At 45.6% G+C, this 22,425-nt stretch overlaps 2 protein-coding genes across 10 annotated transcripts; one reads left to right on the forward strand and one right to left on the reverse strand.

Moving 5' to 3' along the window:
• Positions 1-487: 487 nt before the first annotated feature.
• mims2 (mitochondrial inner membrane structural 2) lies at positions 488-15,369 on the forward strand. Of its 9 annotated transcripts, none has more exons than XR_016488095.1 (4): positions 488-2,446; positions 8,465-8,652; positions 11,540-13,112; positions 13,232-15,369. XR_016488095.1 is itself a non-coding variant. In XM_090206436.1 (3 exons), the coding sequence occupies exons 1-3, from the start codon at positions 1,017-1,019 to the stop codon at positions 11,757-11,759; spliced, it is 420 nt and encodes a 139-aa protein (XP_090062562.1). In that variant the 5' UTR covers positions 866-1,016; the 3' UTR covers positions 11,760-15,369. The 9 variants fall into 9 exon arrangements, 2 of the variants coding, with proteins under 2 accessions (XP_090062562.1, XP_090062560.1); XR_016488096.1 differs by having other exon boundaries at positions 11,540-13,065; positions 13,135-15,369; XR_016488097.1 differs by having other exon boundaries at positions 866-1,028.
• LOC149976490 (uncharacterized) lies at positions 12,003-14,582 on the reverse strand. The gene is made up of 2 exons (XM_090206437.1): positions 13,842-14,582; positions 12,003-13,798 (listed from the first exon to the last, which is right to left on the reverse strand). Exons 1-2 carry the CDS (start codon positions 14,580-14,582, stop codon positions 13,577-13,579), a joined length of 963 nt encoding a protein of 320 aa, XP_090062563.1. The 3' UTR covers positions 12,003-13,576.
• Positions 15,370-22,425: the final 7,056 nt, after the last annotated feature.

Below are 22,425 nucleotides of genomic sequence, written 5' to 3' on the forward strand. Positions count from 1 at the left end.
GCAGTAAGATTTTATTTGCTCTGGTCGTTCCATGACAGACTGACCAGGTGAACGCTATGATCCCTTATTGATGTCACCTGGTAAATTCACTTCAATTAGTGTAGATGAAGGGGAGGAGACAGGTTTAAGAAGGATTTTTAAACCTTGAGACAATTGAGACATGTATTGTGTATATGTGCCATTCAGAGGGTGAATGGGCAAGACAACATATTTAAGTGCCTTTGACTAGGGTATGGTAGTAGTTGCCAGGCCCACTGGTTTGAGTGTGTCAAGAACTGCAACGTTGCTGTTTTTTTTTAGATCAACAGTTTCCCGTGTGTGTGTGTGTTGGGTTCTACTATAAAAATTTGTATTTTTTTTATTTTAAAACACGTCAAACAGATATATATTTCCTAGGTCATTTTAATTTTATAGATAGACATTAAATGATGCTCCAGACTTCACCAGGATCAAATAACTCCCCTGCCTGGTTAATGTTTAATGGGGATGGTAGTAAGGAGTTATGGAGTACTGTTGTAACCCTAGCAATAGGTTGTTTTGAATGGTTGCTTGCCAGCTCTCACACTAACTGTGTAAATTCCCGAGGCAGATTGCTACAACGGGGTTGTAAAAGAGAGCATAGTGGTATTCAAATCAGAATCTAAGAGCTAGCTAGGTGAGAAAGTTACGTTTAAGACTTGTTTGTCATGTGGTTTAACCATGCACGCATCCACTTCCTGTGAAAGAAAGACAGACTGACTTTTGAACTTCCACCCACCATGCAGACATGCAACTAACTATACGATACTGACACACTTCCAAAAATTCGAAACACACCGCAAGGACATGCCTGACATTCTGCAAAGGCAGAAATTCAGTTGCTCAGCAACGCCTCCACTCATCCGTGGTGTAACTGGTCACGTGGATAACCTTATCTCTATCGACACAATTAGTATCTGCTCGAGATAAAAAACAAATATTTTAAAATTCAGTTGGTTTGCAGTTGGTAGGTCGCAAGGCAGGCTACAGGATAGAGCATGAAACACGAGGTAACAATTGTAGACAGACTTTATGAGCGCAGTAGTATTATTGCTTGAAGCGATGCTAGGGAATAATACTGGTATTTTCTTTAAACTAGAGAGCGACAGTAGGAGTGAACGTTGTATACAACAGTAAGAGTGAACATTATAACAGTATGGTCCTTTAACTAACTGAGCCCCCCCCTTTTAGGTTATTCAATATCTAACTTCCTCCAGTCCACGACGAGGCAGAGCTATCATTAGTAGGACTGGCCGGAGCTTCATATTACACCTGTATAGCACGGGGAAATATTTAACACCCAACATCATGTTAGACACGCACTGTCATACTATGCTAAACAGAGAGAGAGAGAAGAGGGCTGATTAAATTCAGTGGCAAACATAACTTTTGTTGTTGATATTGGTCACGCATTGGTTTAAAATGACAGTTTATAAATGGTCTATATCTGCTTCCAAACATAGTTCAATATGCATATTTATGGCAAATACAAAGCCGTAATGTAGCCTACATTACATTTTGATCTAGCCTACACATAACGTTAGGCTCCATGTCACCTATTGCAAAGATCCTGAGTGCGCGACTACATATGGTATAATGTAGGTTACATGTATTGTTGTAACTTTAAGGTTTTCTCTCCTTACAAACGGGCTCGTTATTGGTGGAACGGTGAATGTCCTCATTGGTTGTCTCACTCTAATCAGCAGAGCGAGATGAGGACAGCGTGTTGATAGAGATCAACCTGCTATTAATGTCTACGCTATTCTTGTAAACATTTAGTAGCTTCCTCGTCTAATGCTAATTGCTATTTGAATTTATCCGCTTTATAGACCGGGCTTTGTGTGTAGTTTTTGCGACGGGAACCATGTTTTTGTGTCGCGGAGCGAGGCTCTCGGCGACGGCTTTGGAGCTGGGTTTAAACTCCACGACCAGGGCAGCGGCGCAACTTAAAACAAACAGACCAGCTGACGTTACCTGGCCGTTGCGTAACAGCCACACATTCAATTGTTCCAGATCGTTTTGTGGATATGTCCGTGGTGGTGGTCGGGATGATTCTGCACTTTCGCCTGATGGAAAGAGAGAAAAGAGGGAGAAGGACATGTTTTCCATCAAAAACTGGGACTCGGTTCGTTTCATAATCACGCATCGGGAACAATTACCTCGAGTAACCCTGTTCGCTTTTAATTTCTCCAACCAAATTATTTTCAACCCTACATATTGTAACACTAGCTTACCGCTACATCGGACGAATGGAGGCCAAAACAGACAGAAACGACATATAGCTGGACTTGAAACGGTGTTGTTTACGTCTGGCGCGGAGGTCTGCAAGCATCGCTTCTGTCCCACGTCGACTGTGCAAATGAGGGATCTGTCCTCTGTTGCTGCCGCGCCGAAAGGCCTGGAAGACTCCGCCGCTGTTCTCAAAGGGGTAAATGTTCAACTTTCAATGGTATTTGTTTAACCTCCCTGTCGCCGAATTTAACCATGTTTGACCAGCAATCATGCCCCACTTAGCTATACCAAACAATACGACCCTGAACCCGCGCACGGTTTCGTGTCGAGTCAACAGTTGCTGGTTCTCTGCCTGTTGTTTTGAGAAATGACACAGTAATTACATTTCTAAAAAGGATTGAAATACTAGTTTGTTACAAGTAATTGGCCTACTCCACATTATAACGTCAGTCGTATACATTGCAGCTATGTTATGCAAGTAGCATGACGCGGACACGGCTCTCTGCTGTGTTCACGGGGTGTCAGAATAACGTGTGAATCAGAAGGGACAGAATAGGCCTAATGCTGTCCCTGTGGGGTTGTACTTTATAGCCAGATATGGGTAGCTTGGTGTACAAAAGGCTCTAGGTAACTATCGGGAAATTTAAAACTACTCTGGATGTTGTATAACTTGTTATTAATCTTCATTTCACAGTACCGCACTGTCCTGCGTCTCTCGCTCGGGGGGTTCAGAGCGTCTCTCGCTCGGGGGGTTCAGAGCGTCTCTCGCTCGGGGGGTTCAGAGCGTCTCTCTCTCGGGGGGTTCAGAGCGTCTCTCTCTCGGGGGGTTCAGAGCGTCTCTCTCGGGGGGGGTTTCAGAGCGTCTCTCTCGGGGGGGGGGGGGGGGTGGTTCAGAGCGTGTCTCTCTCGGGGGGGGGGGGTGGTTCAGAGCGTGTCTCTCTCGGGGGGGGTTCAGAGCGTCTCTCTCGGGGGGGTTCAGAGCGTCTCTCTCTCGGGGGGGTTTCAGAGCATCTCTCTCGGGGGGTTTCAGAGCGTCTCTCTCGGGGGGTTCAGAGCGTTTCTCTCTCGGGGGGTTTCAGAGCGTTTCTCTCTCGGGGGGTTTCAGAGCGTCTCTCTCGGGGGGTTCAGAGCGTTTCTCTCTCGGGGGGTTCAGAGCGTCTCTCTCGGGGGGTTCAGAGCCACACTGGACGCTCTGGCGGAGGAGTTGGGTTGATCTGACCTCAAAACGGCAGTCAAACACCCAAGCTAACTGGCTAGAGTTAACTAGCTACTTTCAGACACAAATGAGAGAACAACCCTCTGACCATTTTACTCGCCCTAGTAGAGCTGATTAGGCTGTTTTCAAGTTGGTGACTCTAACTGTGCTGCTGGCAACAATTTAATTACGTTTTTTTTGGGTGCCGATGTTTATTGACACCGGACATAGCGAGCGTTTAATAGTAGATAGCCTGAGCGAATTTAGGAACGCACCCATAGGCTACCGCTTCAGTCAAGCTCTACTCGTCTGAGCCTGTAATAAATACATTGAGGATGGGATACACTAGGGAAAAATCGAGTATATTCTTATTTTAATAAATCATAATAATTTCCCCTTTCCTCCATAACCCGGGTTGTTCTGAAAACGGCAGGAACCTTGAGACAAGGTCCTGAGTCATCATTATAAAGGAAAAGCTGCCTGTGGACAGATGGGAATAGACACACTGTTCTGTTAATGCTGTGAGGTCCATGGTAAAGACTCGTTTTTTAGCTGGAAGACCCTGCCAAGTATAGGCCTGATTTTCATTATTTCTAACACATCTAACACAGCAACATTCTGCTTGAAGGTCATGACCTAAGAGGGCTTAACTAATGCTGGTATGTTTGTCCTCGGCCCTCTCATTCAAAGTAGCAGATGTGCTAGTGAGGGTGGCGGGCTGGGCCGGGTCAGGGTGGTGCTGTGTGTTTGTCTGCCGTCTGCATCCTCTCAAAAGCTGTTATCACACACACACACACACACACAGTCCCTCTGTTCTTGTCGCCTCCCTGGCAATACTCCCTATACCACTCACTCACATGACCTTCCCACGGCTGCTCTCTGCCTGCTCTGTTCCTCTCTGGCTTTCCAAGCCAGTCCGTGTCTGTCCTTCTCTCCGCCTCTTTTGGCCTTTTGTCTATTGTTGGAGAAGCTTGTGGTGCGTCACTGCACTAGCCTGGTCTCACCCCGTGTTGTTTGGCTCAAATAGAAAAACAACAACAGGAGGGAAAGGGACTGAGCCATGTGGCTATTTTAGTGCTCAGTTGAAACCTGCTTAGAGGACATTTTAGCAGGGAGATTCGGATGACCGATTTGTTAAAAATAAATGTTTTCTATAATAACAGTGCAGGTGAAGCGGGCTGTGCCTAGTTATTTCCTGCTCTGCTGTGGCAGCCGCTTCTAGGTTTCTATTGGTCATATAACCGTACCTATCATCTATTGGAGTTCGTTGCAGTATGACTTCTCCAGAGTCTTCTATCATAATGCTGTGTTATTTACTGTAGCCCAGAAGAGCAGCTAATCCATGTACTACTTCCCATGCATGTTGCCCTGCGTGCCGAGACACTTAGGCTACGTACAGTGCATTCAGAAAGTATTCAGACCCCTTGACCTTTTCCACAGTTTGTTACGTTACAGCCTGATTCTAAAATGTATTACAATTGCCCCCACCCCCCCACCCCCACCCAAATCTACACACACTACCCCATAATGACTAAGCAAAAACAGATTTTTTACCAAAACAATTGCAAATTTGTAAAAAATTAAAAATAAATAAAAAAATAGAGGAACCTCGGGGGTTTGTAGTATATGGCCAATATACCACGGCTAAGGGCTGTGTCCAGGCACTCAGCGTTATGTCGTCCCTGAGAACAGCCCTTAGCCGTGGTATACAGTGCTTTTGGAAAGTATTCAGACCCCTTGACTTTTTCAACATTCTGTTACGTTTACACACTTATTCTGGATTAAACTGGACTTCACACTTATTCTGGACTACACACTTATTCTGGACTACACACTTATTCTGGACTACACACAATACTCCATAATGACAAAGCAAAAACAGGTTTTTAGACATTTTTTTGCAAATGTATAAAAAAATCTACTTAAATATCACAATTGACATAAGTATTCAGACCCTTTACTCAGTACTTTGTTGAAGCACCTTTGGCAGCGATTACAGCCTCGAGTCTTCTTGGGTATGACGCTACAAGCTTGGCACACCTGTATTTGGGGAGTTTCTCCCATTCTTCTCTGCAGATCCTCTCAAGCTCTGTCAGGTTGGATGGAAAGTGTTGCTGCCAAGCTATTTTCAGATCTCTCCAGAGTAGAGGTCGACCAATTTAATCAGAATGGCCGATTTCGATTAGGGCCGATTTCAAGTTTTCATAACAATCGGTAATCAGCATTTTTGGACACCTGATTGTTGCCGATTTAAAAAAAAATATATATATATATATAGATATTTTTTTAAACTTTTATTTTACTAGGCAAGTCAGTTAAGAACACAGTCTTATTTTAAATGACTGCCTACCGGGGAACAGTGGGTTAACTACCTTGTTCAGGGGCAGAACGACAGATTTTTACCTTGTCAGCTCGGTGATTTGATCTTGCAACCTTCCGGTTACTCGTCCAACGCTCTAACCACCTGCCTTACATTGCACTCCACAAGGAGCCGCCATAGCAGGCTGACCACCTGTTATGCAAGTGCAGCAAGGAGCCAAGGTAAGGTGCTAGCTAGCATTAAACTCATCTTATAAAAAACAATACATCTTAACATAATCACTAGTTAACTACACATGGTTGACGATATTACTCGTTTATCTAGTGTGTCCTGCATTGCATATAATCGATGCGGTGCCTGTTAATTTATCATCGAATCACAGCCGGAACGGTGCCGTATTTCACTGAAAGAATAAACGTTTTGTTTTCGTAATGACAGTTTCCAGATTTGACCATATTGATGACCCAAGGCTCGTATTTCTGTGTGTTTATTATAATTAAGTCTATGATTTGATAGAGCAGTCTGACTGAGCGGTGGTAGGCAGCAGCAGGCTCGTAAACATTCATTGAAACAGCATGTTTGTGCGTTTTGCCAGCAGCTCTTCGTTGTGCTTCAAGCATTGAGCTGTTTGACTTCAAGCCTATCAACCCCCGAGATTAGGCTGGCAATACTATAGTGTGTGGTGTGTTGGTGTAACCGATGTGAAATGGCTAGCTAGTTAGCGGGGTGCGCGCTAATAGCGTTTCAATCGGTGACTGCACTCGCTCTGAGACCTTGAAGTAGTTGTTCCCCTTTGCTCTGCAAGGGCCGCGGCATTTGTGGAGCAATGGATAACGATGCTTAGAGGGTGGCTGTTGTCAATGTGTTCCTGGTTCGAGCCCAGGTAGGGGCGAGGAGAGGGACGGAAGCTATACTGTTACACTGGCAATACTAAAGTGCCAATAAGAACATCCAATAGTCAAAGGTTAATGAAATACAAATGGTATAGAAGGAAATAGTCCTATAATTCCAATAATAACTACAACCTAAAACTTCTTACCTGGGAATATTGAAGACTCGTGTTAAAAGGAACCACCAGCTTTCATATGTTCTCATGTTCTGAGCAAGGAACTTAAACGTTGGCTTTCTTACATAGCACATATTGCACTTTTACTTTCTTCTCCAACGCTTTGTTTTTGCATTATTTAAACCAAATTGAACATGTTTCATTATTTATTTGAGGCTAAATTTATTTTATTGATGTATTATATTAAGTTAAAATAAGTGTTCATTCAGTATTGTTGTAATTGTCATTATTACAAATAAACAAATAAAAATCGGACGATTAATCGGTATCGGATTTTTTGGTCCTCCAATAATCGGTATCGGCGTTGAAAAATCATAATCGGTCGACCTCTACCCCAGAGATGTTCAAGTCCGGGCTCTGGCTGGGCCACTCAAGGACATTCAGAGACTTTTCCCGAAGCCACGCCTGCGTTGTCTTGGCTGTGTGCTTAGGGTCATTGTCCTGTTGGAAGGTGAATCTTCGCCCCAGTCTGAGGTCCTGAGTGCTCTGGAGCAGGTTTTCATCAAGGATCTCTCTGTATTTTGCTCTGTTCATCTTTGCCTCGATCCTGACTAGTCTCCCAGCCCCTCCTGCCGAAATACATCCCCACAGCATGATCCTGCCACCACTATGCTTCACCATAGGGAGGTGCCAGGTTTCCTCCAGACTTGACATTCAGGCCAAATAATTCAATCTTGGTTTCATCAGACCAGTCAATCTTGTTTCTCATGTCTTTAGGTGCCTTTTGACTCGAAGCAGGTTGCCACGTGCCTTTTACTGAAGAGTGGCTTCCGTCTGGCCACTCTACCATAAAGGCCTGATTGGTGGAATGCTACCGAGATGATTGTCCTTCTGGAATGTTCTCCCTTCTCCACAGAGGAACTCTGGAGCTCTGTCAGAGTGACCATCAGGTTCGTGGTCACCTCCCTGACCAAGGCCCTTCTCCCCCGATTGCTCAGTTTGGCAGAGTCTTGGGGGTTCCAATTTCTTCCATTTTAAGAATGAAGGAGGGACATTCCTGAGCCCGGACTTGAACCTGATCAAACATCTCTGGAGAGACCTGAAAATAGCTGTGCAGCGACACTCCCCATCCCATCCAGAGCTTGAGAAGAATGGGAGGAACTCTCCAAATACAGGTGTGCCAAGCTTGTAGCGTCATACCCAAGAAGACTCAATGCTGCCAAAGGTGCTTCAACAAAATACTGATAAAGGGTCTGAATACTTCTGTGATATTTCATTTTTTTGTATTTTTATAAATTTGCAAATGGGGTTGTGTGTGTATTTTGATTAGGAGAAGAGCAGAAATAACATGTTTTACATTAAGGCTGTAACGTAACAAAATGTGGAAAAGTCAAGGGGTCTGAATTCTTTCTGAATGCACCTTAAGTTTGACTGATACCTGCTTCTGTTTGTTTTCTGCTGACTCATCGGCTGTGGCTGACACATCGTAGTCCGTTTTCAAAATGTTCAATGAGTCTCAACGAATACAAAGACTGTATGAAAAACGTTCTTACTATTTGATATGTGGAACCAGTGTTGATATTCCTTGACCAGGGCACACTTTAAAAAGAGTCCATCTCAATGTGACGTTCCCCAGTTTTTAATTAAAGTATCAATTTTTTTTAAAATCACTCTTTCTCTCTGACCCGACCAGGACCAGACTCCAAAGGAAGCTTCAGCCAAGGTCCCTGAGGAGCCCAAGGTACCGGAGCCCGAAGAGGACAAACCTAGCAAGGCCCAGCAGCTGAAGAAGGTGTTTAAGGAGTATGGAGCTGTGGGAGTCTCTTTCCACATATGCATCTCCCTCATGTCTCTGGGAATGTTCTACCTTGCTGTGTCTAGGTAATGTATGAAGCCAGACTTCAACATTAGTTGTTACATGTAAAAACATTGCATTTGTCTCCCCCAGTCGTCACGGCTCTGATCCCAAACTGGTTGAGGCCTGACATGATTATTTTAAACTTCTATAGCACTTTAAGCACACTGCATTGTCATTTCACATGCCATTGGATATAGGGGGAAGGCCTATAGAGAGAAGGCCTTCTACTGATGGTGTAATGACTATAGAGAGAAGACCTTCTACTGATGGTGTAATGACTATAGAGAGAAGGCCTTCTACTGATGGTGTAATGACTATAGAGAGAAGGCCTACTGACGGTGTAATGACTATAGAGAGAAGGCCTTCTACTGATGGTGTAATGACTATAGAGAGAAGGCCTTCTACTGATGGTGTAATGACTATAGAGAGAAGGCCTTCTACTGATGGTGTAATGACTATAGAGAGAAGGCCTACTACTGATGGTGTAATGACTATAGAGAGAAGGCATACTGATGGTGTAATGACTATAGAGAGAAGGCCTTCTACTGACGGTGTAATGACTATAGAGAGAAGGCCTTCTACTGATGGTGTAATGACTATAGAGAGAAGGCCTTCTACTGATGGTGTAATGACTATAGAGAGAAGGCCTTCTACTGACGGTGTAATGACTATAGAGAGAAGGCCTTCTACTGATGGTGTAATGACTATAGAGAGAAGGCCTTCTACTGATGGTGTAATGACTATAGAGAGAAGGCATACTGATGGTGTAATGACTATAGAGAGAAGGCCTTCTACTGACGGTGTAATGACTATAGAGAGAAGGCCTTCTACTGATGGTGTAATGACTATAGAGAGAAGGCCTTCTACTGATGGTGTAATGACTATAGAGAGAAGGCCTACTACTGATGGTGTAATGACTATAGAGAGAAGGCCTTCTACTGATGGTGTAATGACTATAGAGAGAAGACCTTCTACTGATGGTGTAATGACTATAGAGAGAAGGCCTTCTACTGATGGTGTAATGACTATAGAGAGAAGGCCTTCTACTGATGGTGTAATGACTATAGAGAGAAGGCCTTCTACTGATGGTGTAATGACTATAGAGAGAAGGCCTTCTACTGATGGTGTAATGACTATAGAGAGAAGGCCTTCTACTGATGGTGTAATGACTATAGAGAGAAGGCCTTCTACTGATGGTGTAATGACTATAGAGAGAAGGCCTTCTACTGATGGTGTAATGACTATAGAGAGAAGGCCTTCTACTGATGGTGTAATGACTATAGAGAGAAGGCCTTCTACTGATGGTGTAATGACTATAGAGAGAAGGCCTTCTACTGATGGTGTAATGACTATAGAGAGAAGGCCTTCTACTGATGGTGTAATGACTATAGAGAGAAGGCCTACTGACGGTGTAATGACTATAGAGAGAAGGCCTTCTACTGATGGTGTAATGACTATAGAGAGAAGGCCTTCTACTGATGGTGTAATGACTATAGAGAGAAGGCCTTCTACTGATGGTGTAATGACTATAGAGAGAAGGCCTTCTACTGATGGTGTAATGACTATAGAGAGAAGGCATACTGATGGTGTAATGACTATAGAGAGAAGGCCTTCTACTGACGGTGTAATGACTATAGAGAGAAGGCCTTCTACTGATGGTGTAATGACTATAGAGAGAAGGCCTTCTACTGATGGTGTAATGACTATAGAGAGAAGGCCTTCTACTGATGGTGTAATGACTATAGAGAGAAGGCCTTCTACTGATGGTGTAATGACTATAGAGAGAAGGCCTTCTACTGATGGTGTAATGACTATAGAGAGAAGGCCTTCTACTGATGGTGTAATGACTATAGAGAGAAGGCCTTCTACTGATGGTGTAATGACTATAGAGAGAAGGCCTACTGACGGTGTAATGACTATAGAGAGAAGGCCTTCTACTGATGGTGTAATGACTATAGAGAGAAGGCCTTCTACTGATGGTGTAATGACTATAGAGAGAAGGCCTTCTACTGATGGTGTAATGACTATAGAGAGAAGGCCTTCTACTGATGGTGTAATGACTATAGAGAGAAGGCCTTCTCCTGATGGTGTAATGACTATAGAGAGAAGGCCTTCTACTGATGGTGTAATGACTATAGAGAGAAGGCCTTCTACTGATGGTGTAATGACTATAGAGAGAAGGCCTTCTACTGATGGTGTAATGACTATAGAGAGAAGGCCTTCTACTGATGGTGTAATGACTATAGAGAGAAGGCCTTCTACTGATGGTGTAATGACTATAGAGAGAAGGCCTTCTACTGATGGTGTAATGACTATAGAGAGAAGGCCTTCTCCTGATGGTGTAATGTAGGAAAATCCGTTGTTAGTCTGTCTGTAGCCGTGGGCCCATGGCCCGGTTATGTGTCCTATCTCTGACTGCCTGCCGGCTCTCTGCCGGCTCTCTGCTGGCTCTCTGCCAGCTGTGCCCAGTAGGCTGCATACCAGGAGGATAGAGCCTAGATTATCAACCAGCTCACAGATTTCCCCTGACAGCAGTAATATGGCCCTTGGACTCAACACCCTCCCGGCCAGCATAGCGCTCCAGTTCACTATCAACCCAGATAATCACCGTGGGGAGAGACATGCATTCTGAAATGTCATCCTATAGTGATGTGTTAGTGCATTGCAGTGCACCATGTAGGGAATAGGAATGCGTTTCAGATGTCACCATGTTAAATGAAAGTGTATAGAGAGGCCTTCTAATGGGCTGAATAAATCGTTTTATGGATGTTTTTAATTTAATGACAGTTAACTTTTTTTGTATAGCACTCTTCAATTAACAAAGTGCTTCACATCATAAAATAATGATGAAAATGAGATGATCCCTGTTGTACTTCTCTCCAATAACGTGTGTGTGTGTCCTCTCCACAGTGGGATTGACATGGCTGCCATCCTGTACAAGATAGGTTTTAGTGAATCTCTGCTTCAGTCCAAGTTGGCGGCAGGGACCAGTACATTTGTCTTGGCGTACGCCGTCCACAAGCTCTTCGCTCCTCTCCGAATCAGCATTACTCTGGTGTCGGTGCCTCTTCTCGTTCGGTACCTCAGAAAGACTGGCCTCTTCAAGACCCCCAACTCACCCACACCCTGATTGGCAGACACCACCACCTCACCCACAGCCTGATTGGCAGACACCACCACCTCACCCACAGCCTGATTGGCAGACACCACCACCTCACCCACAGCCTGATTGGCAGACACCACCACCTCACCCACAGCCTGATTGGCAGACACCACCACCTCACCCACAGCCTGATTGGCAGACACCTCACCCACAGCCTGATTTGCAGACACCTCACCCACAGCCTGATTTGCAGACACCTCACCCACAGCCTGATTTGCAGACACCTCACCCACAGCCTGATTTGCAGACACCTCACCCACAGCCTGATTTGCAGACACCTCACCCACAGCCTGATTTGCAGACACCTCACCCACAGCCTGATTTGCAGACACCTCACCCACAGCCTGATTTGCAGACACCTCACCCACAGCCTGATTTGCAGACACCTCACCCACAGCCTGATTGGCAGACACCTCACCCACAGCCTGATTGGCAGACACCTCACCCACAGCCTGATTGGCAGACACCTCACCCACAGCCTGATTGGCAGACACCTCACCCACAGCCTGATTGGCAGACACCTCACCCACAGCCTGATTGGCAGACACCACCACCTCACCCACAGCCTGATTGGCAGGCACCACCACCTCTAAGACCTTGAATAACCTTATAAATATTCCCTGTTTTTTCAGATATGGCTTTTGTAGGATTTCTAGAATCAGGAAGGATTCATCTTTGAGGAGTCCATCTAACTTGGAATTCTTCAACGGTGATTTCTACAGGAGAACAAACAGGGACTCTTTGTGATGTGTTTCTGAATTTGGAAACTCCTAGATGACCCACGAGGCCCACTTTTAACCCACCCGTAAATGTTCCTATACATTTTTATTTTCTATATGAAGGTTCAGTAGTTAGACCTCACGATGTCTGTTTCAAGGCTCTGCAGTTTCCGTTGGTTTATTTTTTTGACCTTTAAGTTTTTGCTAAACAGAAGCCATGGTCCATGGTGATTTTGTTGACCCGTTAGTTCACAAAGAAATACGTGCCATGTCTTTCTGTGAATTATTGGAAGGAAATATGAAAGAATAAAGAATGAATCCACTGTTCCAGGTTTATCAGTGATTTATAGTGACAGAAAGTTTCAGTTTTTAAATTAATCCGTTCTTGACCTACACTGAGTGGACAAAACATTAGGAACGCTCTTTCCATGACAGACTGACCAGCTGCATCAAAGTGTAAACTATGACCTCTTATTGATGTCACTTGTTAACTCTACTTCAATCAGTGTAGATGAAGGAGAGGATACAGGTTAAAGATGAAGGAGAGGATACAGGTTAAAGATGGAGAGGATACAGGTTAAAGATGAAGGAGAGGATACAGGTTAAAGATGGAGAGGATACAGGTTAAAGATGAAGGAGAGGATACAGGTTAAAGATGAAGGAGAGGATACAGGTTAAAGATGAAGGAGAGGATACAGGTTAAAGATGGAGAGGATACAGGTTAAAGATGAAGGAGAGGATACAGGTTAAAGATGAAGGAGAGGATACAGGTTAAAGAAGGAATTAGTATTTCTTTTTTTTGTCATTTGAGACGTGTATTGTGTGTGTGCCACTTAAAGGCTGAATGGGCAAGACAAGATATTGAAGTGCCTTTGAACGGGGTATGATAGGAGGTACCAGGCGCACCGGTTTGTGTCAAGAACTGCAACGCTGCTGGATTTTTCACACTCAACAGTTTCCCGTCTGTATCAAGAATGGTCCACCACCCAAAGGACATCCAGTCAACTTGACACAACTGTGGGAAGCATTGGAGTCAACATGGGCCAGCATCCCTGTGGAACGCTTTCAACACCTTGTAGAGTCCATGTCCTGACGAATTGAGGCTGTTCTGACACCTTGTAGAATCCACGTCCTGATGAATTGAGGCTGTTCTGACACCTTGTAGAATCCACGTCCTGATGAATTGAGGCTGTTCTGACACCTTGTAGAATCCACGTCCTGATGAATTGAGGCTGTTCTGACACCTTGTAGAATCCACGTCCTGATGAATTGAGGCTGTTCTGACACCTTGTTGAGTCCATGTCCTGTTGAATTGAGGCTGTTCTGACACCTTGTAGAGTCCATGTCCTGACGAATTGAGGCTGTTCTGACACCTTGTAGAATCCACGTCCTGATGAATTGAGGCTGTTCTGACACCTTGTAGAGTCCACGTCCTGATGAATAGAGGCTGTTCTGACACCTTGTAGAGTCCACGTCCTGATGAATAGAGGCTGTTCTGACACCTTGTAGAGTCCACGTCCTGATGAATAGAGGCTGTTCTGACACCTTGTAGAGTCCATGTCCTGATGAATTGAGGCTGTTCTGACACCTTGTAGAGTCCATGTCCTGACGAATTGAGGCTGTTCTGACACCTTGTAGAATCCACGTCCTGATGAATTGAGGCTGTTCTGACACCTTGTAGAATCCACGTCCTGATGAATTGAGGCTGTTCTGACACCTTGTAGAATCCACGTCCTGATGAATTGAGGCTGTTCTGACACCTTGTAGAATCCACGTCCTGATGAATTGAGGCTGTTCTGACACCTTGTTGAGTCCATGTCCTGTTGAATTGAGGCTGTTCTGACACCTTGTAGAGTCCATGTCCTGACGAATTGAGGCTGTTCTGACACCTTGTAGAATCCACGTCCTGATGAATTGAGGCTGTTCTGACACCTTGTAGAGTCCACGTCCTGATGAATAGAGGCTGTTCTGACACCTTGTAGAGTCCATGTCCTGATGAATGGGGGGGGGGGGGGTGCAACTCATTATCAGGGAAGGTCTCCTCAATGTTTTGTACAGTATGTTTATGCATTCTAAAAAAAGACAACCAAGGACGGTTTGTCCCAGATTATATTGATTTACAATCATACTGAACCAGTTGGCACTGAACAAAGACCTCAGGGATGACATGTAGACTAAATCCTCCTTTATTTAACAGAAGTTGAGAATGTTGTAAACGTTTTTGAAAAGGATGTTCTTTAGGATCAGGAATGTGCTGGTTGCTGATGGAGGTTGGTCTGTCAGTCCATCAGCATCTCTGTGCTGGGAAGGTTCTTCATTGGGGGAGGGGGGGGGGGGGGTGATGTAGCTGATCACCACTATTAGTGGAGTAGCCATGTTCTCCTCTCTTCCTAGTGCCTGGTGAATGAATCAGCAGAAATATTCAGGTGTCCTGTTAAATCTCTCCCACGTCATTTTGCCTGGAACCAAAATGGTGCTCTTTTTTTTTCTACCTTTTTGTTTTCCATCACAGGTGGTAGAAAAGGAACGTAAGTTTGGATTCCAGGTGACCTTCAAATAATTAGTCAAGCAATCATCATTTGTGTCTAATGCAAGGACTTTTATAGCCTGATTCCTGCTCTGTTAGTGCTGCGACTCCTACGGTCATTGTTGTTTGGTATGAGAATACCATAGGAGTTGGCAAGACGGTACAAACACGTCAGAAACCAGGCTAAGTTCTCTATGATAAGCTCTGTATGAAGTAAGGACATGATGTTAGCATATCCATCCATACCATAGTTATGAATATGATAATTGTGTAAAATATATCTTTTTTGAATTGGAGTTGTATTTAATTATTAAAAGGGACTGCTATCCTCCTTCTGTGTACTTGTTGTTATTGGAGCACAGTGCATATTTCACCATAAAACATTAACACTGAGTATATAAAACATTAAGGACACCTGCAACGCTGCTGGGTTTTTAACACAACAGTTTCCTGTGTATATCAAGAATGTTCCACCACCCAAAGGACATCCAGCCAACTTGGACACAACTGTGGGAAGCATTGGAGTCAACATGGGCCAGCATCCCTGTGGAACGCTTTCAACACCTTGTAGAGTCCATGTCCTGATGAATTGAGGCTGTTCTGACACCTTGTAGAGCATGCCTGGACTAATTGAGGCTGTTCTGACACCTTGTAGAGTCCACGTCCTGATGAATTGAGGCTGTTCTGACACCTTGTAGAGCATGCCTGGACTAATTGAGGCTGTTCTGAGGGCAAAAGGGAGGGGTGCAACTCAATATTAGGAAGGTCTCCTTAATGTTTTGTATATTCAGTGTATATGGGAACTATAAACTTGTCACGTGTACACTGTACAGCCATGATTTTAATCAACGTTCTATTTTGCTGCCCTTAAAGGAACCCACCCACGCATGCAGAGTGTAATACCACCAACAGCCACACGGCGGCGCTCCTGTACTACGACTGATCTTCACTGTCTACAACGATATTGCTTAAAACCTCATTCACTTTACAAAGACTGTTAAAATAGCCCACAGAACTGCATTGGGTCTAAACTTTGTATAACTGATGCGCATTTTGACAGACAACCAGAAAACATTTTGATTTAGCCCAAGTTTTACCAGGTCAAATCTACAATAGCTACTCTTTCTATTGCTGTCCATGATGATGTTAATAGTCCCAGGTAAAACGTACACCCCTGCCTTACTCTGTATCCCTAAATAACCCCTGTCTGTTGTACAGGCCTGTCTCCGATCAAGCTACACCTGGGGGTTTTCTTTTTTCAGTCAGATAGTTAAATAATGCACAGTGTATTCAGGGATGTATAATAATTAAACAGCTCTGTTCAGTTACAGTGGTGAAATGGGAAGTACCTCGCTATCTTCTATACCTGTACATCTACAGGTATATGTTTCTAGCAGCTTGAACACACAAGAGCACGCAGGCAGGCAGGTACCGACACCCACACACACTTCAGTCTCGTTATCCGGGCTGAAGAGGACTCTTAGCTGCCATCGCCTCTCCATCCCCTGGATGTCCCCCATGGCTAGGAACTAATTGGTGACAGCTAGGCAGGAAGGAAGGCAGCGCTTCTAACCACACTGGCAGGCTGCTCTAGCTAGCCTTTCACTCCTACTCTCCTCTCTCTCGCCCTCTCTCACCCTCTCACCCTCTCCCTGTGTCCCCCTCCCTCTCCTCTCTCTCACTCTCCCTGTTTCTCCCTCTCCTCTCTCTGTTCTCTCTCCCCCTCTCTCTGTCTCTCTCTTCTCTCTCACCCTCTCCCTATGTGTGTCTCTCACCCTCTCCCTATGTGTGTCTCTCTCACCCTCTCCCTGTGACTCTCGCTCTTCTTTCATATTCTCTCCCTGTGTCCCTCTCCTCTCTCTCACCCTGTGTCTCTCTCCCTCTCCTCTCTCTCACTCTCTCTCTCCCTCTCCTCTCTCTCACCCTGACTCTCCTCTCTCTCACCCTGTCTCTCTCCCTCTCCTCTCTCTCACCCTGTCTCTCTCCCGCTCCTCTCTCTCACCCTCTCTTCCTGACTCTCCTCTCTCTCACCCTGTCTCTCACCCTGACTCTCCTCTCTCTCACCCTGTCTCTCTCCCTCTCCTCTCTCTCACCCTGTCTCTCTCCCGCTCCTCTCTCTCACCCTCTCTTCCTGACTCTCCTCTCTCTCACCCTGTCTCTCCCTCTCCTCTCTCTCACCCTGTCTCTCTCCCTCTCCTCTCTCTCACCCTGTCTCTCTCCCTCTCCTCTCTCACTCTCTCTCTCCCTCTCCTCTCTCTCACCCTCTCTTCCTGACTCTCCTCTCTTACCTTCTCTACCTGTCTCTCCTCACTCTCACCCTCTCCATGTGACTCCCTCTCTCTCCTCTCTCTCACCCTGTGTCTCTCTCCCTCTCCTCTCTCTCACCCTGTCTCTCTCCCTCTCCTCTCTCACCCTCTCTCTCCCTCTCCTCTCTCACCCTGACTCTCCTCTCTCTCACCCTGTCTCTCTCCCTCTCCTCTCTCTCTCACCCTGTCTCTCTCCCGCTCCTCTCTCTCACCCTCTCTTCCTGACTCTCCTCTCTCTCACCCTGTCTCTCGCTCTCCTCTCTCTCACCCTGTCTCTCTCCCTCTCCTCTCTCTCACCCTGTCTCTCTCCCTCTCCTCTCTCACTCTCTCACTCTCTCTCACCCTCTCTTCCTGACTCTCCTCTCTCTTAGCTTCTCTACCTGTCTCTCCTCACTCTCTCCATGTGACTCCCTCTCTCTCCTCTCTCTCACCCTGTGTCTCTCTCCCTCTCCTATCTCTCACCCTGTGTCTCTCTCCCTCTCCTCTCTCTCACCCTCTCTACCTGTCTCTCCTCACTCTCACGCTCTCCATGTGACTCCCTCTCTCTCCTCTCTCTCACCCTTTGTCTCTCTCCCTCTCCCCTCTCTCACCCTGTGTCTCTCTCCCTCTCCTCTCTCTACCGGTCTCTCCTCTCTCTCACCCTCTCTACCTGTCTCTCCTCTCTCTCACCCTCTCTACCTGTCTCTCCTCTCTCTCACCCTCTCTACCTGTCTCTCCTCGCTCTCACCCTCTCCATGTGACTCCCTCTCTCTCCTCCTCTCTCCCTGTGTCTCTCTCTTCTTTCCCTCTGGGGAGCAGGTCAACTCCCCGGCTACTATAGTAATCACTCCTAGCTGAGTCCCAGATGAGACCAGTTGTGACGAGTGAAGGACAAACACTTTGGGCATGTTGTTGACACAGTATGAATGCTGCCACTCACAGCATCCTCTACCTGTCTCACTGAGACCCAGGCTTCATGGTAGAGTCTAAATAGAAAGTCAACAATTCAACAAGTCTATACTTGCAACAGGAGTAGAGCAGGGACCATAATGCACCAAATGAGAGGCCTGCAGTTTAGCTGTGAGGAGCTCTCTCTCTCCCTCCCTCTCTCTCCCTCCCTCTCTCTCTTTCAATTCAAATTAAATGACATTTAAGGCCTTTATTGGCATGGGAAACATGTGTTAACATTGCCAAAGCAAGTGAGGTAGATAATATATAAAGTGAAATAAACAATAAAAATGAAGAGTACATTACACATACAGAAGTTTCAAAAGAATAAAGACATTACAAATGTCATATTATATATATATACAGTGTTTTAACAATGTACAAATGGTTAAAGTACAAAAAGGGAAAATAAACATAAATATGGGTTGTATTTACAATGGTGTTTGTTCTTCACTGGTTGACCTTTTCTTGTGGCAACAGGTCACACATCTTACTGCTGTGATGGCACACTGTGGTATTTCACCCAGTTGATATGGGAGTCTCTAATATGGTCATACATTTGGCAGGAGGTTAGGAAGTTCAACTCAGTTTCCACCTCATTTTGTGGGCAGTGTGAACACTCTCTCTCTCTCTCTCTCTCTCCGGTCTCTCTCTCTCTCTCTCTCCGGTCTCTCTCTCTCTCTCTCTCTCTCTCTCTCTCTATTAAATTAAATTCAAAGGTCTTTATTGGCATGGGAAACAAATGTTTACATTGCCAAAGTAAGTGAAATTCTCTCTCGCCGAGTTAACTTTAGTAGCTGTGCTGTCAACGGTCTTCTTTCATCTTGACGAGGTTTGGTTGCCATAGAGGCCACAGAATACTGGGGTTGACGGTTGGAACTCAGAAAAGCAGCATCTTATTTTATTTTATTTTAAAACGGGAGCTTCTGCCAGTCTCCCTGACAGATTTATTTATTTTTCATTCATAGCATTCCCCCTCACATTCCTCTGGGTTTTCACTCAACAGGTTGAGTGAGGCAATTATAGTACAGGAAGGTAGAAGACCGTGTTCCAGGTGTGACAAAGGTAGAAATAGGGAGAGAAAGCAAAGGCACAAACAATTTGACAGTTGGTGGATTGCTGTGTATTTGGACTGTCATTAACTGAGGTAAATCCCTGTTAGTTACCTGTAATGGTTGACCAGCTCGTAACAATTTGACAGTTGGTGGACTGCTGTGTATTTGGACTGTCATTAACTGAGGTAAATCACTGTTAGTTACCTGTAATGGTTGACCAGCTCGTAACAATTTTGTGCGGACTCAATTCCATTTCCACTCCAGTCAATTAACAAAGTCCACCTAGAAAAATGTACATTTTCCCACTTGATTCATGAGTTGAATTAATTCCTGGACTTGACTGACTTGAAATAGTACTGACCCTGACCCTATTACAACTCATCTGAATCCTGTACACCCAGTCAGTACAGTGCTCAGCTGTGTTCTGCTCGGTGGAGGGCGCTGGCAGCTCAAACCTTCAGCTTTAAAACCAACTACGTGACAACTAGGATCTCCATCCCCTTCTCCTACTCCCACTCGACTGACTTACCAGCCACCTCAGAACCTTCTCAAACACACTGGAAAGCAAACAGACAGACAATTTCTTTCAATTAGCCCAAGCAGACCAGCCCAATAAATTTTAGTTTGCACCTTCAGACATGTCCGGGGCCAAATGATGACTAATGACTGTTGGGGAACTGCTGAGCTGTTCTTCCAATTCCTGCTTTCCTCTCTCCTTATTTCTCTCTCTCTGTTCTCACCCCTCTCTCTCTCTCTGTTATTCTCTCTCTCTGTTATTCTCTCTCTCTGTTATTCTCTCTCTCTCTGTTCTCCCCCCCTCTCTCTCTGTTCTCACCCCTCTCTCTCTCTCTGTTATTCTCTCTCTCTGTTATTCTCTCTCTCTGTTATTCTCTCTCTCTCTGTTCTCACCCCTCTCTCTCTCTCTGTTATTCTCTCTCTCGCTCTCTCTCTGTTATTCTCTCTCTCTGTTCTCACCCCTCTCTCTCTCTCTGTTATTCTCTCTCTCTGCTATTCTCTCTCTCTGTTATTCTCTCTCTCTCTGTTCTCACCCCTCTCTCTCTCTCTGTTATTCTCTCTCTCGCTCTCTCTCTGTTATTCTCTCTCTCTGTTCTCACCCCTCTCTCTCTCTCTGTTATTCTCTCTCTCGCTCTCTCTCTGTTATTCTCTCTCTCTGTTCTCACCCCTCTCTCTCTCTCTGTTATTCTCTCTCTCTGTTATTCTCTCTCTCTGTTATTCTCTTTCTCTCTCTCTGCTATTCTCTCTCTTTCTCTATTACTCTCTCTGTTCTCACCCCTCTCTCTCTGTTCTCCCCTCTCTCTCTCTCTGTTCTCCCCTCTCTCTCTTCTCCCCCTCTCTCTGTTCTCTCCCCCCTATCTCTCTCTGTTCTCCCCTCTCTCTCTCTCTCTGTTCTCAACCCTCTCTCTCTCTCTCTCTCTCTGTTCTCCCCCTCTCTCTGTTCTCCCCCCTTCTCTCTCTGTTCTCCCCTCTCTCTCTCTCTCTTCTTCCCCTCTCTCTGTTCTCTCCCCCTCTATCTCTCTCTGTTCTCCCCTCTCTCTCTCTGTTCTCAACCCTCTCTCTCTCTCTCTCTCTCTCTCTCTCTCTCTCTCTGTGTTCTCCCCTCTCTCTCTCTCTCTCTGTCTCTCTCTCTGTGTTCTCCTCTCTCTCTCTCTCTCTCTCTTCTCCCCCCTCTCTCTCTCTGTGCTCTCCCCTCTCTCTCTCTCTCTGTGTGTTCTCCTCTCTCTCTCTCTGTTCTCACCCCTCTCTCTCTCTCTGTTATTCTCTCTCTCGCTCTCTCTCTGTTATTCTCTCTGTTCTCACCCCTCTCTCTCTCTCTGTTATTCTCTCTCTCTGTTCTCACCCCTCTCTCTCTCTCTGTTATTCTCTCTCTCGCTCTCTCTCTGTTATTCTCTCTGTTCTCACCCCTCTCTCTCTCTCTGTTATTCTCTCTCTCTGTTATTCTCTCTCTCTGTTATTCTCTTTCTCTCTCTCTGCTATTCTCTCTCTTTCTCTATTACTCTCTCTGTTCTCACCCCTCTCTCTCTGTTCTCCCCTCTCTCTCTCTCTGTTCTCCCCTCTCTCTCTTCTCCCCCTCTCTCTGTTCTCTCCCCCCCTATCTTTCTCTGTTCTCCCCTCTCTCTCTCTCTCTGTTCTCAACCCTCTCTCTCTCTCTCTCTCTCTCTCTGTTCTCCCCCTCTCTCTGTTCTCCCCCTTCTCTCTCTGTTCTCCCCTCTCTCTCTCTCTTCTTCCCCTCTCTCTGTTCTCTCCCCCTCTATCTCTCTCTGTTCTCCCCTCTCTCTCTCTCTCTCTCTCTGTTCTCAACCCTCTCTCTCTCTCTCTCTCTCTCTCTCTCTCTGTGTTCTCCCCTCTCTCTCTCTCTCTCTGTCTCTCTCTCTGTGTTCTCCTCTCTCTCTCTCTCTCTCTTCTCCCCCCTCTCTCTCTCTGTGCTCTCCTCTCTCTCTCTCTCTCTCTCTCTCTCTCTCTGTGTTCTCCTCTCTCTCTCTCTGTGTTCTCCCCTCTCTCTCTCTCTGTTCTCCCCCCCTCTCTCTCTGTGCTCTCCCCCCTCTCTCTCTCTCTCTGTGTGTGTTCTCCTCTCTCTCTGTGTTCTCCCCTCTCTCTCTCTCTCTCTCTCTCTGTTCTCCCCTCTCTCTGTGTGTGTTCTCCTCTCTCTCTCTCTCTGTTCTCCCCTCTCTCTCTGTGTGTTCTCTCTATCTCTCTCTCTGTGTTCTCCTCACTCTGTGTGTTCTCTCTCTCTCTCTCTCTCCTGCTGACCACGCAGCATACCCAGCCACCATCACACCACTTCAATGTTAATACACTCATTCACTCACAGCAGCTTGGATTCATTTTCTCCTTGTTTAAGCATTATTTCTGTGTAGTTACTGAGGGGGCTATTCATCACTGCTCACAACAGGCCTGAGCAAACGATCATTCAACCAGCCCTGCCTGGGAAGCATCACCGTCTGAGTCTTAACACAACGTCCGGCAGATGCATCATGGGAAGAGAATGAAAACTAATGAAGGAAGGATGAAGAGAGGAGGAGGGGGAAGGTAAATACTTTGTGCGCCCGAAATGGCACCCTATTCCTTACAGAATGCACT

This window comes from Oncorhynchus mykiss, chromosome 17 (assembly GCF_057628025.1).
Source record: "Oncorhynchus mykiss isolate SJ-2025 chromosome 17, ASM5762802v1, whole genome shotgun sequence".
Classification (NCBI taxonomy): Eukaryota; Metazoa; Chordata; class Actinopteri; order Salmoniformes; family Salmonidae; genus Oncorhynchus; species Oncorhynchus mykiss.